Source organism: Hyla sarda, chromosome 5 (genome assembly GCF_029499605.1).
Source record: "Hyla sarda isolate aHylSar1 chromosome 5, aHylSar1.hap1, whole genome shotgun sequence".
Classification (NCBI taxonomy): Eukaryota; Metazoa; Chordata; class Amphibia; order Anura; family Hylidae; genus Hyla; species Hyla sarda.
In genome coordinates this window covers 19,025,544-19,051,017 of record NC_079193.1, presented here as the reverse complement: position 1 = coordinate 19,051,017, position 25,474 = coordinate 19,025,544, and the positions used below count along the sequence as shown (strand labels likewise).

Genomic DNA, 25,474 nt, shown 5'->3' with positions numbered 1-25,474 from the left:
TTACTACATATCCTGATCCCATAGAGATACCAGCAGCATTGTACAGATAGAGCTGATGGGGAGGTGTATGACTACAGTGACCCCCCCCCGACCTACGACATATGATCGAATCGACATACGATGGCCTCTCAGAGGCCATCGCATGTCAATGTCAGCATCAACATACAATGCTTTTTTATGTCGGGGCCATCGCATTAAGTGCTATCCGGCAGCGCAAAATGCTTAAGCTGCTGTCGGATAGCAGCTTAATGTTCCCCGTGTGGTGCGGTGAGTATTACTTACCCCTCCACTATGCTTCGGGGTGCCCTCCGGGTCCAGCGCTGGTCTTCCGGTGTCTTTTCGGCCCTCTCCGATGACGTCAATACGCTGCTGCGCACGTCATCGAATAGGAATGGCGTACGCAGCGGCGTAATGACGTCGCTATGCAGGCCCAGTAAGGCCATGCGGAAGAAAGCAGAGGACCGGAGAAGACAGCAGAGGACCGGAGAAGACATCAGAGGACCGGAGAAGACAGAGGAGGACCGGAGAAGACAGCGGAGGACCGGAGAAGACAGCGGAGGACCGGAGAAGACAGCAGAGGACCGGAGAAGACAGAAGAGGACCGGAGAAGACATCAGAGGACCGGAGAAGACAGAGGAGGACCGGAGAAGACAGCGGAGGACCGGAGAAGACAGCGGAGGACCGGAGAAGACAGCAGAGGACCGGAGAAGACAGCGGAGGACGAGAGAAGACAGCGGAGGACCGGAGAAGACAGCAGAGGACCGGAGAAGACAACGGAGAGCCCAGCGGAGGCTTGGGTTCACCATCGGGAGTGGCGGGGACACCATCGCGAGCGGGGACAGGTGAGTACGGCTTCCTATACTTTACATTGCACGAATCCCTCAACATACGATGGATTCGACAAACGATGGCTCGTTTGGAAAGAATTAACATCGTATGTTGAGGGACCACTGTACTATATATCTTAATCTCAGAGATAGCAGAAGCAGTATACAGATAGAGCTAGAGGGGAGGTGTATAACTACTATATATCTTAATCTCGGAGATAGCAGAAGCAGTATACAGATAGAGCTGGAGGGGAGGTGTATAACTACTATATATCTTAATCTCGGAGATAGCAGAAGCAGTATACAGATAGAGCTGGAGGGGGGTGTATAACTACTATATATCCTAATCTCAAAGATAGCAAAAGCAGTATACAGATAGAGCTGAATGCACGGAGCGAACTTTGCTCCATGCAGGAGGACTGGCGATGTAGGGTGGAGGCTCGTGATGTCATGGCCACGCCCTCTCAATGCAAGTCTATGGGAGGAGGCGTGGCCGTGACATCACCAGCCTCCAGCGCTGCACCTGACACTCTAAACGAATGCTGGGTGCAGCAGAGAGTCCCCCCAATGGAGGGAGCCCCGCGATCTTCCCGCTGCACCCAACATCTTATCCCCTATTCTTTGGATAGAGAAGATGTCTAGTGGCGGAGTACCCCTTTAAGCTCTGCTATCCCTGACAAACTCAGCTCTTCTACATCACACACGCTTGGCTCTGCTGAGTCCCTATTTAGGATTGTAAGCAGCCACGTCAATTTGGCAAGAATTCGGGTTAGTCAGAGGGAGCCAAACCAGAAGGAGTGTGGGATCCGGGACAAGCATAATGCTGACATAACATAAGCTGATTTCATTCACTAGATAAATAGCACTTTCAGCCCTCAATGATATTCCGCAGTATTTTGCGCGCTGGCCGTCGGGCTGGACGGAGTCTTCCTGGCAGCGGCGCAGGCCTGATATAGCCGGCTCTCCGTAGGCGCTGCCAAGTTCAGCCCTGCTTACTGGAGCCTGAAATGTCATTAAACGTAGCGGCAGTCAAGTGGGCACAAGCGGCCGCTCTGCCACGTTAACAATATTAAAGCCGTAATTACAGGCAGTGAACCGCAGATGCTGCAGCGCGGCTTAGACGGGATTTCATTGCTCTAAAAGCGACTTCATGAATCAGGCTAAAAGTGTAAGGGGTCAGCGCGGTGCTGTGGCATCGGGGTGTGAGGTGTAGGGAAGATGTTAAAACCCAAGGGGCAGATGATATTAACCCCTTCTTGTCGTGACGCCAGGGCGTGGTTTAGCCTTAACCACCCAAAGGTAATACCGCTGGATCCTGGGCTGGGCATGGGGGCAATGAAGACACCAACGCCAAATTACGGACAAACGGAAGCTTTACTGAGCGTAGACAGATGGTACAGTCTTTGCAGTTCAGCCAATATCCCAAGTAGGTGACCAGTGACACAGGGGGACCTCGCAGGCTTGCTGGCACTTGCAGTAGTCAGACTGACTTTGGTGCAGGCCACGGTGACTAAACAGTAGACTTGACTTGACTGATTTGACCTTAGGCTTGAGGCCTCCAATGCTCCGGACACACACACTGAGACGACTTGACTGCTCTGGACCTCAGGAACTAAGAGAGAGATTGCAGCCCCTCCCTTGGTTATATAGGGGGCTGTGCAAGGAGCCCATAGGTCACTTGGAGCGTCACCTGGTCACTAGTGCCTCCTGGGTAACAATCACATGGTATAACAATTACAGAAACAGTACATTATTAATATCACAACTTATATACACAGGGGATAATGCATAAAGGGGGCCCTGGGGACATGGAGAGACTCTACCTGACAGGGCAGGAGAAGTACGGGGAAACACCATCCTGTACTGGGCCACCACAGTGTCATGTTTAATCACACTCTCTTATTCTCCATTGGCACTTTGGAAGTTACTACTTTTAGACTCTTAAAGGGGTACTTCATGTGGAAAAGAATTTTTTTTTTAATTACTGTTGCCAAGAAAGTTAAACAGATTTGTAAATTACTTCTATATAAAAATCTTAATCCTTCCAGTACTTATCAGCTGCTGTATGCTGTACAGGAAGTTGTATAGTTCTTTCCAGTCTGACCACAGTGCTCTCTACTGACACCTCTGTCCATGTCAGTAACTGTCCGCAGCAGGAGCAAATCCCCTTAGTAAACCTCTCCTGGTCTGGACAGTTCCTGACACGGACAGAGGGGGCAGCAGAGCGCACTGTGGTCAGACTGGAAAGAACTACGCAACTTCCTCTGCAGCATACAGCAGCTGATAAGTACTGGAAGGATTAAGATTTTTAAATAGAAGTGATTTTCAAATCTAAAACTTTCTGGCACCAGTTGATTTAAAAAAAAACATTGTTTTCCACCGGAGTACCCCTTTAAAGGGGTACTCCGGTGCTCCAGCGTTCGGAACATTTTGTTCAGAACGCTCGGAGCAGGAGGCTGTGATCGTGATGTCATGAGGGGCGGGGCCATAACATCACGCCATGCCCCCTCCATTCATGTCTATGGGAGGGGGCGTGTCGTCCGACACGCCCCCTCCCATAGACATGAATGGAGGGGGTATGGCGTGATGTCATGTGCGTCATGGCCGTGACTTCACGACCACTGCCACAGGAACCCGGCATTTGTTTATGTTCAGAATGCTGGGTGCTGCGGGAGATTGCGAGGGGCCCCAGCAGCGGAACCCCCGTGATCAGATATCTTATCCTTTGGATAGGGTATATGATGTCTGGCAGCGGAGTACCCCTTTAATGTTATCTTAGATGTATAGTCATAGTGGATAGGGATTTATGAGATTTGGAAAGAAAAGGTCTCTTTTAGTTTTTTGTTTCCAAAACACAGCGCCACCCTTGCCCTTAGGCTGTAACTGGTATTGCACTACTGCTCTGCATGCTGAGTTCGCACCCTGCAGTGTATTTTCTGGCTCCCCATTGACTTCAATGGAATTTAAAGGGAAACGGATTTCACGGTCGAGGAATTTTGAATTCCCTTTGTGTATTGTGAACCAGTTTGTAGCACGAATCTGTGACCAAATCTCATAAACTGTGAGCTGATTTTAAGCTGGAGACATTTCTAACACCCCAAAAAGGAGCCCACCAGCCATGTAAAGGCATGTTCAGACCACAGGCCAGCAGGGAAGGAGGAGTGATAGTTATGTAAGAAGCCATTATCCTCGTGAGAATCAAACATTTAAGGCTAAAGAAACCATATCATTGCCCAATGCTTTTCATTACTGTAACTGGGTCATGTGATCACCAGTCTGACCCACAGAAAATCACAGCATTTAATGTGTCAGAGGAAGTGGTCAGTCCTTGGTCAACTGAATTCCTGTGAACTACAGAATGATGTCATCAACTATCTATCCCTCTTGTTAGCTCCAAGACCCCTCCCCTTGAGCTCTACCTGTATACTGCTGCTGCTATCTCTATGGGATCATAATATATAGTAGTTACACCCCCTCCCAGTTCTATATGCATATTGCTGCTGCTATGTCTATGGGATAAGGATATATAGTAGATATACACCTCCCCTCCAGCTCTATCTATATACTGCTGCCATCTCTATAGGATCAGGATATATAGTAGTTATACACCTCCCCTCCAGCTCTATATGTATACTGCTGCTGTTATCTCTATATGGATCAGGACACATAGTAGTTATACACCTCCCCTCCAGCTCTATCTGTATACTGCTGCTGCTATCTCTATGGGATCAGGATATATAGTAGTCATACACCTCCCACCCAGCTCTATCTGTATACTACTGCTGTCTCTATGGGATCAGGATATTTAGTAGTTATACACCTCCCCTCCAGCTCTATCTGTATACTGCTGTTATCTCTATAGGATCAGGGTATATAGTAGTCATACACCTCCCACCCAGCTCTATCTGTATACTGCTGCTACAATCTCTATAGAATCAGGATATAAAGTAGTTATACACCTCCCCTCCAGCTCTATCTGTATACTACTGCTGCAATCTCTATAGGATCAGGATATATAGTAGCTATACACCTCCCCTTCAGCTCTATCTGTATACTGCTGCTATCCCTATAGGATCAGGATATAAAGTAGTTATACACCTCCCCTCCAGCTCTATCTGTATACTATTGCTGCACTCTCTATAGGATCAGGATATATAGTAGCTATACACCTCCCCCTTCAGCTCTATCTGTATACTGCTGCTATCCCTATAGGATCAGGATATAAAGTAGTTATACACCTCCCCTCCAGCTCTATCTGTATACTATTGCTGCAATCTCTATAGGATCAGGATATATAGTAGCTATACACCTCCCCTTCAGCTCTATCTGTATACTGCTGCTATCCCTATAGGATCAGGATATAAAGTAGTTATACACCTCCCCTCCAGCTCTATCTGTATACTACTGCTGCAATCTCTATAGGATCAGGATATATAGTAGCTATACACCTCCCCTTCAGCTCTATCTGTATACTGCTGTTATCTCTATAGGATCAGGATATATAGTAGCTATACACCTCCCCTTCAGCTCTCTCTGTATACTGCTGCTATCTCTATAGGATCAGGATATACAGTAGTTATACACCTCCCCTCCAGCTCTATCTGTATACTGCTGCTGCATGCCACACTGGTATCCTACATTTATAACATCACCCCATTTCCTTCCAGTTACTCAGTGTCCCCAGGTGTTTGCAGAATGGTGCACCGCCATGTATTCATTTTCTATTTCAGGGCAATTTGAAAAGAAAAACAAGGCATATGGCAAATACATATGGCTTTATAATGGGATATCTTACAAGGAGTGATGGACAACCTGTGTACATTGGCAGATGTGCTGTGATGGAGGAATCCGTATAGTGGGCACCAACTAGTATAGCTGAAGGCGTTCCTGCTATATACTGCACCGGAGGACAGGACGGCAAATGAGTCTCGGAAATAGAAACAGCAAATTTAATTCTGATCAGACTTCAGGAAGCGCAAGGAACACATCAATAACTCTGACAGGAAGGCTCAGTCACATGGCAAACAGCTGCGACCAAGTCCTAGGTCGGTGGACACAAGTCCTGCGGTAGATTTCAGGGGAGGATGTGTCTCCATGTGGTAATTCCCAGACTAGGAGGAGAAAGTCTACTTTATGAGGATACTACTGCCTGTGTTCATTAGCTATGAAGAAGTGCAGAGGTCCCAATACTAAACTGCTGTATATACACACACATACAGATGTAACAAAATATACAAGAGTATATCTACATAACTGCTTCCTACATATAACTACGATAATACCGCCTCTTATGTACACGAATAAACCAATTATAATACTGCCTCCTATATGCAGGAATAGAACTACTATAATACTGCCTCCTATATACAAGAATATAACTACTATAATACTGTTCCTATATACAAGAATATAACTACTATAATACTGCTCCTATATACAAGAATATAACTACTATAATACTGCTCCTATATACAAGAATATAGATACTATAATACTGCCTTCTATATACAAGAATATAACTACTATAATACTGCTCCTATATACAAGAATATAACTACTATAATACTGCTCCTATATACAAGAATATAACTACTATAATACAGCCCCTATATACAAGAATATAACTACTATAATACTACTTCTATATACAGGAATATAACTACTATAATACTGTCTCCTTTATACAAGAATATAACTACTATAATACTGCTCCTATATACAAGAATATAACTACTATAATACTGCTCCTACATACAAGAATATAGATACTATATTACTGCCTCCTATATACAAGAATATAACTACTATAATACTGCTCCTATATACAAGAATATGACTACTATAATACTGCTCCTATATACAAAATTATAACTACTATAATACTGCTCCTATATACAAGGATATAACTACTATAATATTGCTCCTATATACAAGAATATAACTACTATAATACTGCTCCTATATGCAAGAATATAACTACTATAATACTGCTTCCTATATACAAGAATATAACTACTATAATACTGCTCCTATATACAAGAATATAACTACTATAATACTGCTCATATATACAAGAATATAACTACTATAATACTGCTCCTATATACAAGAATATAACTACTATAATACTGCCTCCTATATACAAGAATATGACTACTATAATACTGCTCGTATATACAAGAATATAACTACTATAATACTGCCTCCTATATACAAGAATATAACTACTATAATACTGCTCCTATATACAAGAATATAACTACTATAATACTGCTCCTATATACAAGGATATAACTACTATAATATTGCTCCTATATACAAGAATATAACTACTATAATACTGTTCCTATGTACAAGAATATAACTACTATAATACTGCTCCTATATACAAGAATATAACTACTATAATACTGCTCCTATATACAAGAATATAACTACTATAATTCTGCTCCTATATACAAGAATATAACTACTATAATACTGCTCCTATATACAAGAATATAACTACTATAATACTGCTCCTATATACAAGAATATAACTACTATAATACTCCTCCTATATACAAGAATATAACTACTATAATACTGCTCCTATATACAAGAATATAACTACTTTAATACTGCCTCCTATGTACAAGAATATAACTACTATAATACTGCTCCTATATATACAAGAATATAACTACTATAATACTGCTCCTATATACAAGAATATAACTACTATAATACTGCTCCTATATACAAGAATATAACTACTATAATACTGCTCCTATATACAAGAATATAACTACTATAATACTGCTCCTATATACAAGAATATCACTACTATAATACTGCTTCCTATATACAAGAATATAACTACTATAATACTGCTTCCTATATGCAAGAATATAACTACTATAATACTGCTCCTATATACAAGAATATAACTACTATAATACTGCTCCTATATACAAGAATATAACTACTATAATACTGCTCCTATGTACAAGAAAATAACTACTATAATACTGCTCCTATATACAAGAATATAACTACTATAATACTGCCCCTATATACAAGAATATAACTACTATAATACTGCTCCTATATACAAGAATATAACTACTATAATACTGCTCCTATATACAAGAATATAACTACTATAACACTGCTCCTATATACAAGAATATAACTACTATAATACTGCTCCTATATACAAGAATATAACTACTATAATACTGCTCCTATATACAAGAATATAACTACTATAACACTGCTCCTATATACAAGAATATAACTACTATAATACTGCTCCTATATACAAGAATATAACTACTTTAATACTGCCTCCTATGTACAAGAATATAACTACTATAATACTGCTCCTATATATACAAGAATATAACTACTATAATACTGCTCCTATATACAAGAATATAACTACTATAATACTGCTCCTATATACAAGAATATAACTACTATAATACTGCTCCTATATACAAGAATATAACTACTATAATACTGCTCCTATATACAAGAATATCACTACTATAATACTGCTTCCTATATACAAGAATATAACTACTATAATACTGCTTCCTATATGCAAGAATATAACTACTATAATACTGCTCCTATATACAAGAATATAACTACTATAATACTGCTCCTATATACAAGAATATAACTACTATAATACTGCTCCTATGTACAAGAAAATAACTACTATAATACTGCTCCTATATACAAGAATATAACTACTATAATACTGCCCCTATATACAAGAATATAACTACTATAATACTGCTCCTATATACAAGAATATAACTACTATAATACTGCTCCTATATACAAGAATATAACTACTATAACACTGCTCCTATATACAAGAATATAACTACTATAATACTGCTCCTATATACAAGAATATAACTACTATAATACTGCTCCTATATACAAGAATATAACTACTATAACACTGCTCCTATATACAAGAATATAACTACTATAATACTGCTCCTATATACAAGAATATAACTACTATAATACTGCTCCTATATACAAGAATATAACTACTATAATACTGCCACCAATGTACATTGTGGGAGATTAGTCCTGTAGAGCCAGACAAAAAACAGCCAAACAGCAGTCAGAGACAGTAAGATAGACCTATAGTTCACGCCCCCTCCCATAGACATGAATGTAGAGGGCATGGTGTGACGTCATGTGCGTCATGACGTCACGACCACTGCCACAGGAACCCAGCCTTTCCACAACTTTCCTACAGCACCTGATAAGTACTGGAAGGATTAAGATTTTTAAACAGAAGTCATTTACAAATTTGTTGAACTTTCTGGCACCAGTTGCTTTAAAAAATGTTTTTCCACTGGAGTACCCCTTTTATAGAAGATCCATAAAACACACGGGAGAAGGTTAGTCTCAACATTATATCTGACAGCAAAAGGTAACCCTTTTATTACCATAAGGAGCTCAGGCTTGGGCTATATTCACACAGCAGAATGTCCTTGTGGAATTGTGCATGAATATTCCGCGTGGACATTCCGCAGCAGAGTCCTATTGATTTCAATGGGACGCTGCTGCTCTGTTCACACGGCAGAATTTCCACGGCAGCAACATCTGCCACGGAAATCCTTATTCCGGCATCTGCAAAAACATTAAACTTGTTGACTGGTACAGAAATTTTCCCTGCGGACATTCCATGGTGTGAACATAGCCTTATGGTCTCACCTCATGCTTTACCCTGCAGCTCTGCTCGATCCCATTTGTAGAATGGTTCCCTGTCAGCTCAGCAGAGGGCACCCATTCTGTATGGTATTAGTTGTCTCCACAATGCACCCCCAGACCTCCCCTTATTGTATGCCTTGTTGTGGCCCCTCATTTGTCCTGGGGCCCCCCAGTCACATATGAAGCAGGGGCAGCATTCAGGCATGCACTGACTTCTCTCCTGTACAGTGGTCTCACTTAGCTATGAGTAGGCGATGTCGGTGAAGTTGAATTCCTCCTTTAAAGGGGTTCTCCACCATAAGGTGATTTTAGTACTTACCTGCCAGACAGTAATGGACATGGGAGGAATCCGTGCTTGTTATGGGGCTAAATGGCCTGGTTGTGAGTCCACTATAATGATGCTGCTATCATTTTGTGAAATGGCTATTTCCTGTTGGAGTTCCCTCCCGCCAACTACAAGTCCCAGGATTCCTTGTTTGTAAGTGTGAGGTCACTTTTCTCCCTCCCACACATCAATATCCCCACCTATTGAAGCACAGGTGAGCTGCCTACCATGCTGTGCTGTGAACAAAAGACCAGTGTTTTACGACCAGGGTTGCTGACTAATGATGTAATGTCTTGGGCCGCACTGCAACCTAGAAAAACCTGAGACAACAGCCATTTTGTATGCTGTTAAAAATAAATACTGGGGCAAAGATCACATAAGAATTGCGAGACCACCATTAAATACAGATACAGACACTATATTATGAACTACACAAACTTTACGGCCCCTATAGCATAGTCAAATAAAAAAAAAATCCTGGAATACCCCTTTAAACTGTGCAGTGTAAATTGCCTTTTATATTTGTAATTCTTAGCATAGCCTATTTGTGTTCTTAAGAGCTCTGCTGCCATCTACAGGTAAACATTCATCATTACAATACAGAAATGTGTCAGAAACATGAGCAATGTAAAGAACAGAATCAGAGTTTCCATTACTAGGTTCTTCCTAATTCAATTATCACTTCATCCTGACATCACAAGCGGAGATCAGAACCCGCGTCATGTCCTAATTTATCATCTGTGAACATGAAGTGAGCGTATTATATTATATGACATTATATTATTAAAGAGAGAGAAGGAAAAGCCCCGGAGAAATAATCAACGCCATCAAATCTGTATATCCGGATGGAATGTGTAATAGGAAAACTATGTTCTCACATAGAGGATATTATTTCATATTGTTTCTATTATTATTTCATATTGTTTATCCTCTTTAGTGTCTCTACTGTACAGAAATACTCAGTGTTCATATGATCTAATGTCGCTCTGTCTCTTTTCTCCGGTCTCTCTATTGTTTATGTCCCATTGCTGTCTACTCCCCATAGACTTTTCTGTCTGCCCCCCATCCCCTTATGTCTATGCTGCCTATAATATCTATACTCTTTATTCTCTGGTATCTCTTTTGCCTGTCCTATAATATCTCTACCATCAATCCTTCAGTGTCTCCACTGTGTATCCCATAGAATATCTACTATCTATCCTCTAATATATCTACTGTCTATATTCTAATATCTCTACTATCTATCCTCTAATATCTGTACTATCTATCCTTTAATATCTCTACTATCTTTTCTCTAATATCTCTACTATCTATCCTTTAATATCTCTACTATCTATCCTCTAATATCTCTACTATCTATCCTTTAATATCTCTACTATCTTTTCTCTAATATCTCTACTATCTATCCTTTAATATCTCTACTATCTATCCTCTTATATCTCTACTGTCTTTTCTCTAGTATTTCTACTATCTATCCTCTAATATCTCTACTGCCTATCCTATTGTATCTATACTGTCTATCCTCTAATATCTCTATCTGTCCTCTATTATCTCTACTGTCTATCCTCTAGCTTCTATTCTATCTATTCTCGATTATCTCTACTGTCTATCCTCTAGCTTCTCTACTGCCTATCCTATTGTATCTCTACTATCCTCTAGTATATCTACTAATTATTCTATATTATCTCTGCTGTCTATCCTCCAGTTTCTCTACTGTTTATCCTCAAATGTCTTTACTGTCTATTCTCTCTCTTTTCTACTGTTTAGTATCTCTATCTATCCAATAGTATCTCTACTCTCTATCCTATAGTATCTCTACTAATTATTCTAGAGTTCCTCTACTATCTCTACTATGGTATCTCTACTATGTTTCCTATAATGTCATTACTGTCTATCCTTCAGTGTCTCTACTGTCTATTCCCTAGCTTCTCTACTGTCTATCCTCTGGTATCTCTACTAATCGTCCTATAGTGTCATTCCTATCTATCCTCCAGTGTATCGATTGTCTACTACTGTCTATCCTCCATTATTTTTATTGTCTATCCTCCAGTAGCTCTACTGTTTGTCCTCCAATATCTCTATTGTCTGTCCCCCCAATGTCTCTATTGTTTATCCTACCATGATCTGCACTGTCCATAAGCACCAGTGTCTCTACTGTCTATCCTCCAATGTCACTACTGTCTATCCTCCATTATCATTACTGTCTATCCTCTACAGTCATTACTGTCTATCCTCTGAAGTCACTACTGTCTATCTTCCAGGGTCTCAACTGTTTATCCTCTGAAGTCACTACTGTCAATCTTCTAGTGTCTCTACTTCTCTACTGTCTATTCTCCATTGTCTCTACTGTGTATCCTCTGAAGTCACTACTATCTATCCTCCAGTGTCTCTACTGTCTATCCTCCAGTGTCTCTACTGTCTATCCTCCAGTGTCTCTACTGTCTATCCTCTACTGTCTCTACTGTCTATCCTCTACTGTCTCTACTGTTTATCCTCTAATGTCTCTAATGTCTATCCTCTAATGTCTCTAATGTCTATCCTCCAGTGTCTCTACTGTCTATCCTCCAGTGTCTCTACTGTCTATCCTCTGAAGTCACTACTGTCTATCCTCCAGTGTCTCTACTGTCAATCCTCTGAAGTCACTAGTCTATCCTCCAGTGTCACTACTGTCTATCCTCCAGTGTCACTACTGTCTATCCTCCAGTGTCACTACTGTCAATCCTCCAGTGTCACTACTGTCTATTCTCCAGTGTATCTACTGTCTATCCTCCAGTGTCTCTACTGTCTATCCTCTAGTGTCACTACTGTCAATTCTCCAGTGTCTCTACTGTCTATCCTCTAGTGTCACTACTGTCTATCCTCTAGTGTCACTACTGTCTATCCTCCAGTGTCTCTACTGTCATTCCTTTAGTGTCTCTACTGTCTATCCTCTAGTGTCTCTACTGTCTATCCTCTGAAGTCACTACTGTCTATCCTCTGAAGTCACTACTGTCAATCCTCCAGTGTCACTACTGTCAATCCTCCAGTGTCACTACTGTCAATCCTCCAGTGTCACTACTGTCAATCCTCCAGTGTCTCTACTGTCTATCCTCCAGTGTCTCTACTGTCTATCCTCTAGTGTCACTACTGTCTATCCTCTAGTGTCACTACTGTCTATCCTCTAGTGTCACTACTGTCTATCCTCCAGTGTCTCTACTGTCATTCCTCTAGTGTCTCTACTATCTATCCTCTAGTGTCACTACCATCTATCCTCTAGTGTCACTACTGTCTATCTTCCAGTGTCACTATTGTCTATCCTCTAGTGTCTCTACTGTCTATCCTCTAATGTCTTTATTGCCTATCCTCTAGTGTCTCTACTGTCTATCCTCCAGTGTCACTATTGTCTATCCTCCAGTGTCACTATTGTCTATCCTCCAGTGTCACTATTGTCTATCCTCCAGTGTCACTATTGTCTATCCTCCAGTGTCTCTACTGTCTATCCTCTAGTGTCTCTACTGTCTATCCTCTAGTGTCTCTATTGTCTATCCTCTAGTGTCTCTATTGTCTATCCTCTAGTGTCTCTACTTTCTATCCTCTAGTGTCACTACTGTCTATCCTCTAGTGTCTCTATTGTCTATCCTCTAGTGTCTCTATTGTCTATCCTCTAGTGTCACTACTGTCTATCCTCTTGTGTCTCTATTGTCTATCCTCTAGTGTCTCTACTGTCTATCCTCCAGTGTCTCTACTGTCTATCCTCCAGTGTCTCTATTGTCTATCCTCTAGTGTCACTACTGTCTATCCTCTAGTGTCTCTATTGTCTATCCTCTAGTGTCTCTACTTTCTATCCTCTAGTGTCACTACTGTCTATCCTCTAGTGTCTCTATTGTCTATCCTCTAGTGTCTCTACTTTCTATCCTCTAGTGTCACTACTGTCTATCCTCTAGTGTCTCTATTGTCTATCCTCTAGTGTCTCTATTGTCTATCCTCTAGTGTCACTACTGTCTATCCTCTTGTGTCTCTATTGTCTATCCTCTAGTGTCTCTACTGTCTATCCTCCAGTGTCTCTATTGTCTATCCTCTAGTGTCTCTACTTTCTATCCTCAAGTGTCACTACTGTCTATCCTCTAGTGTCTCTATTGTCTATCCTCTAGTGTCTCTATTGTCTATCCTCTAGTGTCACTACTGTCTATCCTTAGCATTGAGGGCCCCTAGATGCAGTGTAGCTTCCTGTCATTAGACAGTGTCATTTTCTAGTCAGATGTGGTAAAGAAATGGTGGCAGATAACGTCACCTTCAGCCTGGTGGGTGGTCACCGGTGTCTGAGTCTCCTTACAATATGACACAACCTCCCGGGGCAGGAAATCCACCTGTGTGATCTTCGAGACGCCAAGTTTAATTGTCCTCCGTCTATGGAGAAGAAAGCAAAATAATAAATATAATCAATATATCAATGTACCAAGGCATGGGATGGGATAGAGGTCAGTGACATAGAGGAGACCGCGGGATGATACATAGGATGGTATTTAAAACTGCTCAATAACGTTACAGATGTAGCAGAGCTGAATGTGTCATTTGACTCAAGATCTTATATGTCTATGCTCTGTCATAGTTAAAGGGGTACTCCGCCCCTAGACATCTTATCCCCTATCCAAAGGGTAGGGAATAAGATGTCTGATCGTGGCGGGGATCCTGCCGCTGAGGACCCCCGCGATCTCCGCCCTGCGGCCACGCCCCGCTCGTGACATCACAGCCACGCTCGTGACATCACGGCCACACACCCTCAATGCAAGTCTATGGGAGGTCACGCCCCCTCCCATAGACTTGCATTGTGGGGGCGTGGCCGTGATGTCATGAGCGGAGCGTGACCGTGAGCGGAGCGTGACTCGTATTGTTTTCTGTCTAACTGCTCAATGATGATGTCACGTCCCGAGACGTGAGTCATCAGAGAGCAGTTAGACAGAAAACACATTAAAAGGCCATTAAATCGGTAGAAGTCCAAGTCGTCACACTCTATAAAATAAAAAAAATGGGGGGAAAAAACTGCTGATTTTATCCTTCAGTCCTCAGGTTGAGTGTTGCTCTGCAGCTCAAGTCCATAGAAGTCAATAGAGCCAAGTTGTAATACCACACACAACCTGAGGACAGGTGTGGCGCTGTTTTTGGGAAAAAAAAGGTATTTTATAATAACTTTAACAACCAGTGGACGGGAGACTGATTCTACTTTAATCTTACTGACTGTCTCCGGATGGGATTTTTTAAAATATCTTTACTGCACACAGAAAAATAAACCAAAATCTGGAACGTACCCGAGTTCAGACTCTGAATGAAGCTGCAAAACGGAAGGATCAGTGTCCCACTGCAGGGTCCTGTACGTGTCCGAAAAAGTAGACAAATGTAAAAATGAGAGGAAACACAAAGACTATAATAACAGGTCAATAACAAGACACCAAGACAGCAGCGTGCACTGGTCATGTGATGCGGGAAAGACATGCAGCGAAACCGTGCGGCATACAGGAGAAGGAAAACACAGGGGGGCAGATTAACTATTGTCATTTGCACCATAAAAACATCCTGCTCACCACATCTAATATGTGAGACACTTTTTGCTTCTTGTTAGGGAAAGAATGTGGATTTAAAGGGGTATTTAAATATATATTATACTAGTTATATTCTTTTACATAGGAGCAGTATTATAGCAGTTATATTCTTGTATATAGGAGCAGTATTATAGTAGTTATATTCTTGTATATAGGAGGCAGTATTATAGTAGTTATATTCTTGTATATAGGAGCAGTATTATAGTAGTTATATTCTTGTATATAGGAGCAGTATTATAGTAGTTATATTCTTGTATATAGGAGCAGTATTATAGTAGTTATATTCTTGTATATAGGAGCAGTATTATAGTAGTTATATTCTTGTATATAGGAGCAGTATTATAGTAGTTATATTCTTGTATATAGGAGCAGTATTATAGTAGATATATTCTTGTATATAGGAGCAGTATTATAGTAGTTATATTCTTGTATATAGGAGCAGTATTATAGTAGTTATATTCTTGTATATAGGGGGCAGTATTATAGTAGATATATTCTTGTATATAGGAGCAGTATTATAGTAGATATATTCTTGTATATAGGAGCAGTATTATAGTAGTTATATTCTTGTATATAGGAGCAGTATTATAGTAGTTATATTCTTGTATATAGGGGGCAGTATTATAGTAGATATATTCTTGCATATAGGAGCAGTATTATAGTAGTTATATTCTTGTATATAGGAGCAGTATTATAGTAGGTATATTCTTGTATATAGGAGCAGTATTATAGTAGTTATATTCTTGTATGTAGGAGCAGTATTATAGTAGTTATATTCTTGTATATAGGAGCAGTATTATAGTAGTTATATTCTTGTATATAAGAGCAGTATTATAGTGGTTATATTCTTGTATATAGGAACAGTATTATAGTAGTTATATTCTTGTATATAGGAGCAGTATTATAGTGGTTATATTCTTGTATATAGGAACAGTATTATAGTAGTTATATTCTTGTATATAGGAACAGTATTATAGTAGTTATATTCTTGTATATAGGAGTAGTATTATAGTAGTTATATTATTGTATATAGGAGCAGTATTATAGTAGTTATATTCTTCTACATAGGAGCAGTATTATAATAGTTATATTCTTGTATATAGGAGCAGTATTATAGTAGTTATATTCTTGTATATAGGAGGCAGTATTATAGTAGTTATATTATTGTATATAGGAGCAGTATTATAGTAGTTATATTCTTCTACATAGGAGCAGTATTATAATAGTTATATTCTTGTATATAGGAGCAGTATTATAGTAGTTATATTCTTCTACATAGGAGCAGTATTATAGTAGTTATATTCTGGTACATGGGGCAGTATTATAGTAGTTATATTCTTGTATATAGGAGGCAGTATTATAGTAGTTATATTCTTCTACATAGGAGCAGTATTATAATAGTTATATTCTTGGATATAGGAGGCAGTATTATAGTAGTTATATTCTTGTATATAGGAGCAGTATTATAGTAGTTATATTCTTGTATATATGAGCAGTATCATAGTAGTTATATTCTTGTATATAGGAGCAGTATTATAGTAGTTATATTCTTGTATATAGGAGCAGTATTATAGTAGTTATATTCTTATATATAGGAGGCAGTATTATAGTAGTTATATTCTTGTATATAGGAGCAGTATTATAGTAGTTATATTCTTGTACATAGGAGCAGTATTATAGTAGTTATATTCTTGTATATAGGAGGCAGTATTATAGTAGTTATATTCTTGTATATAGGGGCAGTATTATAGTAGTTATATTCTTGTATATAGGAGCAGTATTATAGTAGTTATATTCTTGTATATAGGGGCAGTATTATAGTAGTTATATTCTTGTATATAGGAGCAGTATTATAGTAGTTATATTCTTGTATATAGGGGCAGTATTATAATAGTTATATTCTTATATATAGGAGGCAGCATTATAGTAGTTATATTCTTGTATATAGGAGCAGTATTATAGTAGTTATATTCTTGTGATTATTGAGCAGACTTTATACATCTCTGGATAGGCCTAGGCAGATGTCGGGAAACAGCGACATTGCTCCGGTTTTTCTACAATTTAATAAGGGGAGCTTAGTTTTACATGCAATATATTTAGTGTTACAATAACTTTCATACAGAAACCACGTTTATTACATAAAACAAAATGCACATGCACATATAACACGGCTTAGCATCATACTTGTAATAAGCGTGAATTGATGATGTCATGCAGTACATATTAGGGTGAGGGCCAAAGCAGAAATATAACACAAAATACAGAATTACATGAGCTCATAGTGATATTTGACCCTCTGAGAGATCCACTACAGACCACCATGAATGATATCCATTGCTTGCTAGCAGCTTATATATAGCAGAGGGTATAGATGTCACAGAGGACCCCGCTATACGCACAGACACACATACGCTCACCTACACGCTGCTGGTGCAAACTCTTTAAATTTAATGTCTTTAGACTACTGCTCAGTGTCTGATGCTAACACTACATCTCCCACAATGGGGTATGCACCACAGAATTTGAGGGGTACTCCGCTGCCCGAGCATTCAGAACATTTTGTTCCCAACGTTTGGATTGGGCGACAGGGGTCGTGATGTCTCGTCACACCCCCTCAATGCAAGTCTATGGGAGGGGGCGTGACGGTCGTCATGCCCCCTCCCATAGACTTGCATTGAGGTGGTGTAGCGTGACGACACGAGGGGCGTGGCCATGAGGTCATGACCCCTGCAGCCCGCACCCAGCATGGCGGGTGCTGCACAGAGATCACAGGGGTCCCAGCTGCGGGACCCCCCCACCACGATCAGACATCTTATCCCCTATGCTTTGGATAGGGGTTAAGATGTCTAAGGGCAGAGTACCCCTTTAAGACCTAATACATGATGATACTACAAAGGGGAAGGTTCACCACTAATAACATTTCACCGTTCAAATCTACATAAAAGGTTGAGTCATATTTCAGATACTTTGTTGCACTATTTTAGTATCAATGACTTTACATTTGTCTTTTCCTTAGGTCTAATCAAAGCTGATTTTAAAATTCTGCTGGTCGCCCTTGGAAACAGACAACAGTTGAGCTGCACAGTGCTGTCAGCCATGTCACCTAATAGCTAAGCTCTAAGGCCGCGTTCACACAGCAGAAATTCTGCATTCATTTTTAGCATGGAATTACGCCTAAATTTATCGCCCGTTAACTTAAATGGGATTCTGCAAGGATATTCACACAGCAGAATTTCCGCAGCAAGCGTTCCACTGCGGAAATCCCGCATTCCGCGGTACTGAAAAATATGTCAGGTCTTTGGCTGCGGAATCCCATTGAAGTCAATGGGGCTTGATTTCTGACGAATTTGTGTGGAATTTGCACGGAATGCATGTGGTATGCATGCAGATTCTGTGCAAAATATGCATGAATTTTGACTGTTCTATTTAAGAAGGCTCTCTTCTAATCACGCAGAATTTGTGCGGAAATTTCCGTACAAATGCTGCACCGTTTCCGCAAATGTTATAAAACTGCGGAATACTGCTGAAAATCTATGCGGCTGCCAAATTCATGCAGATAGGCAGAATTTCCGCCTTGTGGAAAAGCCGTGCAGGATTTCCAGTGAATTTTCTGCATGGAATTCTGTGGGAATTTATTGCCCATTAACCTTAAAGGGGTTAATGGACAATAAAACTTTTTTTTATATATCAACTGGCTCCAGAAAGGTAAACAGATTTGTAAATTACTTCTGTTAAAAAATCTTAATCCTTTTAGTACTTATGAGCTTCTGAAGTTGAGTTGTTCTTTTCTGTCTAAGTGCTCTCTGATGACACGTATCTCGGGAACCGCCCAATTTAGAAGTAAATCCCCATAGAAAACCTCTTCTAAACTGGGCGATTCTTGAGACATGTGTCATCAGAGAGCACTTAGACAGAAAAGAACAACCTTAACTTCAGCAGCTCATAAGTACTGAAAGGATTAAGATTTTTTAATAGAAGTAATTTACAAATCTGTTTAACTTTCTGGAGCCAGTTGATATATAAAAAAAAGTTTTTTCCTGGAATACCCCTTTAATGGGATTCCACACTGACATTCACACAGCAGAATTTCCACATGCAGAATTCCACTGCAGAAATTCAGTTTCCCATGCTCCGGAAAAAACATAGGTCTTATATTTTTTCGGACTTCGGCTGTGGAATCCCATAGAAGTCAATGGGGAAGACTTTGTGCCCATTTTTTACGGAAGTCGCGCACGGAATCCGCACGAACTAAAACTGTTTAGATTAATAAAATCTTTTTTTTTTTTCTTTTTTTTTCCACAGATCCCCGCAGCCAGGGATTACTACTACTCCAATCATAGAACCGACTGGTTTCCCTGATGGGAGTAGTAGTTCCCCCGGCTGTGGGAATCTACAGATGGCTAGGGAGACTACTGTAGCGCTGGTACTACTACTCCTATCATGGAACAGAGTCTGTTCCATGTTGGGGGTAGTAGTTCAGGGGCTGAGGAATTGATCGCATCTAGTCACAGTTCTGAGACCCGCTGCAATCCCAAATTATTAACCTGGAAAGTGGGCGGCATGCTCCACTCCCCTGCGGTGTATATACTGACTTATACTTTCACTATACTTTCAAATCCCCCACCGGGAGCCCTGGTTGGCCGGCACCGAGTGGCCATTCAGCGCTCCCGGCGGGGTTTTAAAATTCTACAGTGCAAATCATAGAACCGGCAGGGGATGGGGGCGCAATGCCGCCCACTTCCCCAGCAGAAGCCGTCTCTTCTACTACAGCTCCCATCATGGAACAGATAAGGCCGAACTGTTTCCTGAGCTCGCACAATGCAGTGTTCTATAGAGACCAGTAGAATTTTAGCTTTGGGTATGAATAGAGAAGAAATCAAGTTACCCCAAAATCTGGAAACCAATGTGATCACAAAGCGACTCAACTTTTGATGTAAATTTTAACTGGAAAACTGTATTTTTTAAATTTTTTTATTCGCAAACAATGTTAAATAAAGTTTTAGTATTCAATAATTTTACAACAAACAGACACTTTCTTACCCCATGAGGCTGTTCGGAATATTCCTGGGAGTAGGAAATAAAACAATCTTTTTATCCATAATATTAAAATAATTCACACACGTGTTGTAGCAGAGTCACCAAAAGGGGGCATCCCAAATGTATAGCACCTAAGGCAGTGGTCACAAACTGTGGCCCTCCAGATGTTGCAAAACTTCAATTCCCAGCATGCCCGGACAGCCGTTGGCTGTCCGGGCATGCTGGGAGTTGAAGTTTTGCAACATCTGGAGGGCCACAGTTTGAGACCACTAACCTGGGGCTTGTGACCATACAGTGTATGTATGCAACTGTTATGTGGTTACAGTTTGTCGGTATTGCACTGTATGGTGGTATTATTTAAAAGGGTATTTTGGATAAGTAATTTTTTTTTTATATATGGTGCTTGATACTTCCAAGAAGGACTGCTCAGCCAATCAATTATCCCCTTAAAAGGGGTACTCCGGTGGAATTTTTTTTTATTGTGGTGGCCTAGTACAGGAGTTGCACCCCTGTACCCTTGCTGCCCTGTCAGGCAGCCTCCATACTATGGATCGACCGATTATCGGTATGGCTGATATTATCGGCCGATAATCACGATTTTGGACATTATCGGTATCGGCAATTACCTTGCCGGTAAGCCGATAATGCCCCACCCCCCGCACCACCCCCACCGCACCGCGACCGCCCCGACCGACCGCACCGCGTCGCACCCCCCACCGTAGTGCTGGGCGGTATACCGGTATGGATTTTTGCCCATACGGCTATACCGTTCGGGCCCCTCCCCCACCCTCCATACTACCAGTCAATAAGAAAAATTTAACTTACCCGTAATGGGGGTGGTCCGGCCCATCCATCCTTCCTTCCTGTAGTGTCCGGCGGCATTCCGGGTGGAGGGTGAACCGGTCCGGGCTGTCCTTCTCCGGGGGTCATCTTCTCCACTCCGGGCAGGCTCCGGCCTAGTACGCTGCATAGACGCCGCTACGCTGTGACGTCAGGTGCGTCGCTGCGCACGGGCGTCACTGCACAGCGGCCTCTATGCTGCGTACTAGGCCGGAGCCTGCCCGGAGTGGAGAAGATGACCCCTGGAGAAGAAGGACAGCCCAGACCGGTTCACCCTCCACCCGGAATGCCGCCGGACACTACAGGAAGGGAGGATGGCCCGGACCACCCTGACAGGTAGGGGTGATCTGCAGCGTTGTCGCGGGGGGATAAATAGCCGATAACTTATACCGGAATATCAGTATAAGTTATCGGCTATCGGCCCTAACCTCCACCGATTATCGGTATCGGCCCTAAAAAAACGATATCGGTCGATCCCTACTCCATACAGTGTGTCCTGGCACACCGCCCCCCCCCCCCCCCCCCCCCCCTCCTGCACCTGTTCCATTGTCTATTCATTTGTATGTCTGTTATATGTATTATACCTAAAATGTGTTATAGCTTTAAGAACAGTTGTCATGTGATTGTAACCCAGTGAGGTATCAGTGACCATGTGACCTAAAGGTGACCTATGGGACCACTCCTAGTCTCCCCCATATAAGCCCTGGGAGGAGCTAGCTCACTCTCTTACTCTCTTGTATGTTGAGTTGCAGTGAGGTCAAGTCCTAGGTGTCTGGAGTCCAGGGGCCTAAAGTCGGTCAAGCAGCCACGGATTCTCAAGTCCATTGCCCCACAGGTCAAGTCAAAGCCTGGTAAGCTACAGAAGGGGTGAAGCCAGTCATAGTCAAGTCAGTCCAAGTCATCCTGTCTCAAGTCAGTGTGACCTGCATCCAAATTGTCCAAGCAAATAAGTCCCAGCAAGCCCTAAGGTCCTAGCCAAGCTTTATAGGCTGTTACACCTGTCTGACTTGGGCCTAACTGAGCTGTAAAGACTGTTACATCTGTCTGCCTCAGTAAAGCTGCCATTGTTCCGTAACTTGGCGTCAGGGTCATTATTTGCCCCTGTGCCTAGCCCAGGATCCAGCGGTATACCTTTGGGTGGTGCAGAGACGTCACGAACACAAGGTGTTAATGCCATCTGCCCCTAGGGTCATTCCATCTGCCCTCATCACACCCTCACCACATTATACAGTTATACAGATTTGTAAATTACTTCTATTTAAAAATATTAATCCTTCCAGGACTTATCAGCTGTTGTATGCTTCACAGGAAGTTGTGTAGTTCTTTTCAGTCTGACCACAGTGCTCTCTGCTGCCACCTCTGTCCATGTCAGGAGCTGTCCAGAGCAGGAGAGGTTTTCTATGGGGATTTGCTCCTGTTCTGGACAGTTCCTTCGTTCTTGCACTTTTGCTTTTCTTTCTCGCCTTTCAATAGGGCTCTGTTTTGCGGTACCCATTATACTTTGTACCTATGGGACCACATCGGGATCCTGCTCCATACACCCTTAGCAGCATCATGACAGACTAGAACCTCCATGGGTCGCAAAGGGGTTAAAGCAGGCCCAAGACTATATAAAATATTTTATATATCCAGAATACCCCTTTAAGGAACTTTACAGGGGTAATGCTTGAGATCTGTATGTTGGTATTATTTGAGAACTGTGTGGTGGTAGAATTTGAACATTGTATGACAGTGTTATTAGAGGCCTGTATGTTGGTATTATCTTAGCACTGTATGGTAGTATTTGAGCACTGTGTGGTAGTTTTATTTGAACTGTATGGTGGAATTAGTTGAGCACGGTGCGGTGGTAGTATTTGAGCACTGTGTTCTAGTATTATTTGAGCACTGTGTGGTAGTATTATTTGAGCTGTATGGTGAAATTATTTGAGCACTGTGTGGTAGTATTATTTGAGCACTGTGTGGTAGTATTATTTGAGCACTGTGTGGTAGTATTATTTGAGCTGTATGGTGGAATTAGTTGAGCACTGTGTGGTAGTATTATTTGAGCACTGTGTGGTAGTATTATTTGAGGTGTATGGTGGAATTATTTGAGCACTGTGTGGTAGTATTATTTGAGCTGTATGGTTGAATTATTTGAGCACAGTGTGGTAGTATTATTTGAGCTGTATGGTTGAATTATTTGAGCACTGTGTGGTAGTATTATGTGAGCACTGTGTGGTAGTATTATTTGAGCTGTATGGTGGAATTATTTGAGCACTGTGTGGTAGTATTATTTGAGCACTGTGTGGTAGTATTATTTGAGCTGTATGGTGGAATTACTTGAGCACAGTGTGGTCGTAGTATTTGAGCACTGTGTGGTAGTATTATTTGAGCACTGTGTGCTAGTATTATTTGAGCTGTATGGTTGAATTATTTGAGCACAGTGTTGTCGTAGTATTTGAGCACTCTATGGCAGTATTGTTAGAGAGCTCTGTATGTCGGTATAATTTTAGCACTGTATGGAAGCATTATTTGAGCTCTGTATGTTGGTATTATTTTAGCACTGTATGGTAGTATATTTTGAGCACTGTGTGGTAGTATTATTTGAGCTGTATGGTGGAATTATTTGAGCACTGTGTGGTAGTAGTATTTGAGCTGTATGGTTGAATTATTTGAGCACAGTCTGGTCGTAGTATTTGAGCACTCTATGGCAGTATTGTTAGAGAGCTCTGTATGTCGGTATAATTTTAGCACTGTATGGAAGCATTATTTGAGCTCTGTATGTTGGTATTATTTTAGCACTGTATGGTAGTATAATTTGAGCACTGTGTAACGGTAGTATTTTAGCACTGTATGGTAGTATATTTTGAGCACTGTATGGTAGTATATTTTGAGCACTGTGTAATGGTAGTATTTCGGCATTGTGTGGTAGTATTATTTAAACACTATGGGGTGGTAGTATTTGAGCACTGTATGGTAGTATTATTTGAGCACTGTGAGGTGGTAGTATTTGAACACTGTATGGTAGTATTATTTGATTACTGTATAGTACTTTTATCTTTGTGCGGCACTGTTATTTATGCGCTGTACAGTAATATTTTTTTGCTGTTTATGACAATTTCACTGCTGCATTGCATTGATATTTAGGTAACTATGTGAAAGGGTTATTTGGCCAACATAAGGCACTGATACTTGGGCACTGTACTGTATGGTCATTATAATAACACATTGTATGGTATAGCTATTTGAACACTGCATGACCCGACACCATATAGGTGGTGCTAACGCTAACAGGTAGTACCATAAAGGGCATCATCCAACGTAAGGCCAGCCCTGAACAATAGAGCACTTCCACCTTGTCGGTATAGTTGATGGCAGCTGGACAATTCGCTGTAATTTAACAAAAAAAAATCTTTATTCTTCCAGTACTTATCAGCTGTTCTATGCTCCACAGAAAGTTATTTTCTTTTTGAATTTCCTTTCTGTCTGACCGCAGTGCTCTCTGCTGACACCTCTGTTCATTTTAGGAACTGTCCAGAGCAGGAGCAACTCCCCATAGTAAACCTCTCCTGCTCTGGACAGTTCCTAAAATGAACAGAAGTGTCAGCAGAGAGCACTGTGGTCAGACAGAAAGGAAATTCAAAAAGAAAATAACTTCCTGTGGAGCATACAGCAGCTGATAAGTACTGGAAGGATAAAGATTTTTTTAATAGAAGTAATTTACAAATCTGTTTAACTTTCTGGCACCAGTTGATGAAAAAAAAAAAAACAGTTTTCCAGTGGAGTACCCCTTTAATGATGGACTATGGCACTTTTATTAACCCCTTCTCACCCTGTGACATTCTATTACATCATAGCAGCTATGCACCTAATGCGGAATAGGAACTGCACCATCACTTGTGGGTGTCAGATGTACTATACAGTACAGATGTCTCCTGCTCTAATAGCAGGTATAGCAGATAACTCTGATCCTGGCTGTTTAAAGGGGTACTCCCGTGGAAAACTTTTTTTAATTAAATCAACTGGTGCCAGAAAGTTAAACAGATTTGTAAATGACTTCTATTTAAAAATCTTAATCCTTCCAGTAATTTTTAGGGGCTGTATACTACAGAGGAAATGCTTATCTTTTTAGATTTCTCTGATGTCCTGACGACAGTGCTCTC

The 25,474-nt window shown here is 41.0% G+C and overlaps 1 protein-coding gene across 2 annotated transcripts in view; it reads right to left on the bottom strand.

The window, feature by feature from the left end:
• DYNC1I1 (dynein cytoplasmic 1 intermediate chain 1) overlaps window positions 1-25,474 on the bottom strand; it is a 381,788-nt gene that overhangs the window by 316,143 nt on the left and 40,171 nt on the right. The window contains exons 6-8 of one of the 2 annotated variants that reach the window (XM_056518938.1): window positions 20,496-20,519; window positions 15,165-15,224; window positions 14,150-14,265 (exon numbers count right to left, since the gene is read on the bottom strand). In XM_056518938.1, the coding sequence (XP_056374913.1) occupies window positions 14,150-14,265; window positions 15,165-15,224; window positions 20,496-20,519 (200 nt within the window). The remainder of the gene's footprint in view (window positions 1-14,149; window positions 14,266-15,164; window positions 15,225-20,495; window positions 20,520-25,474) is intronic. The other variant, XM_056518939.1, reaches the window with a different exon arrangement.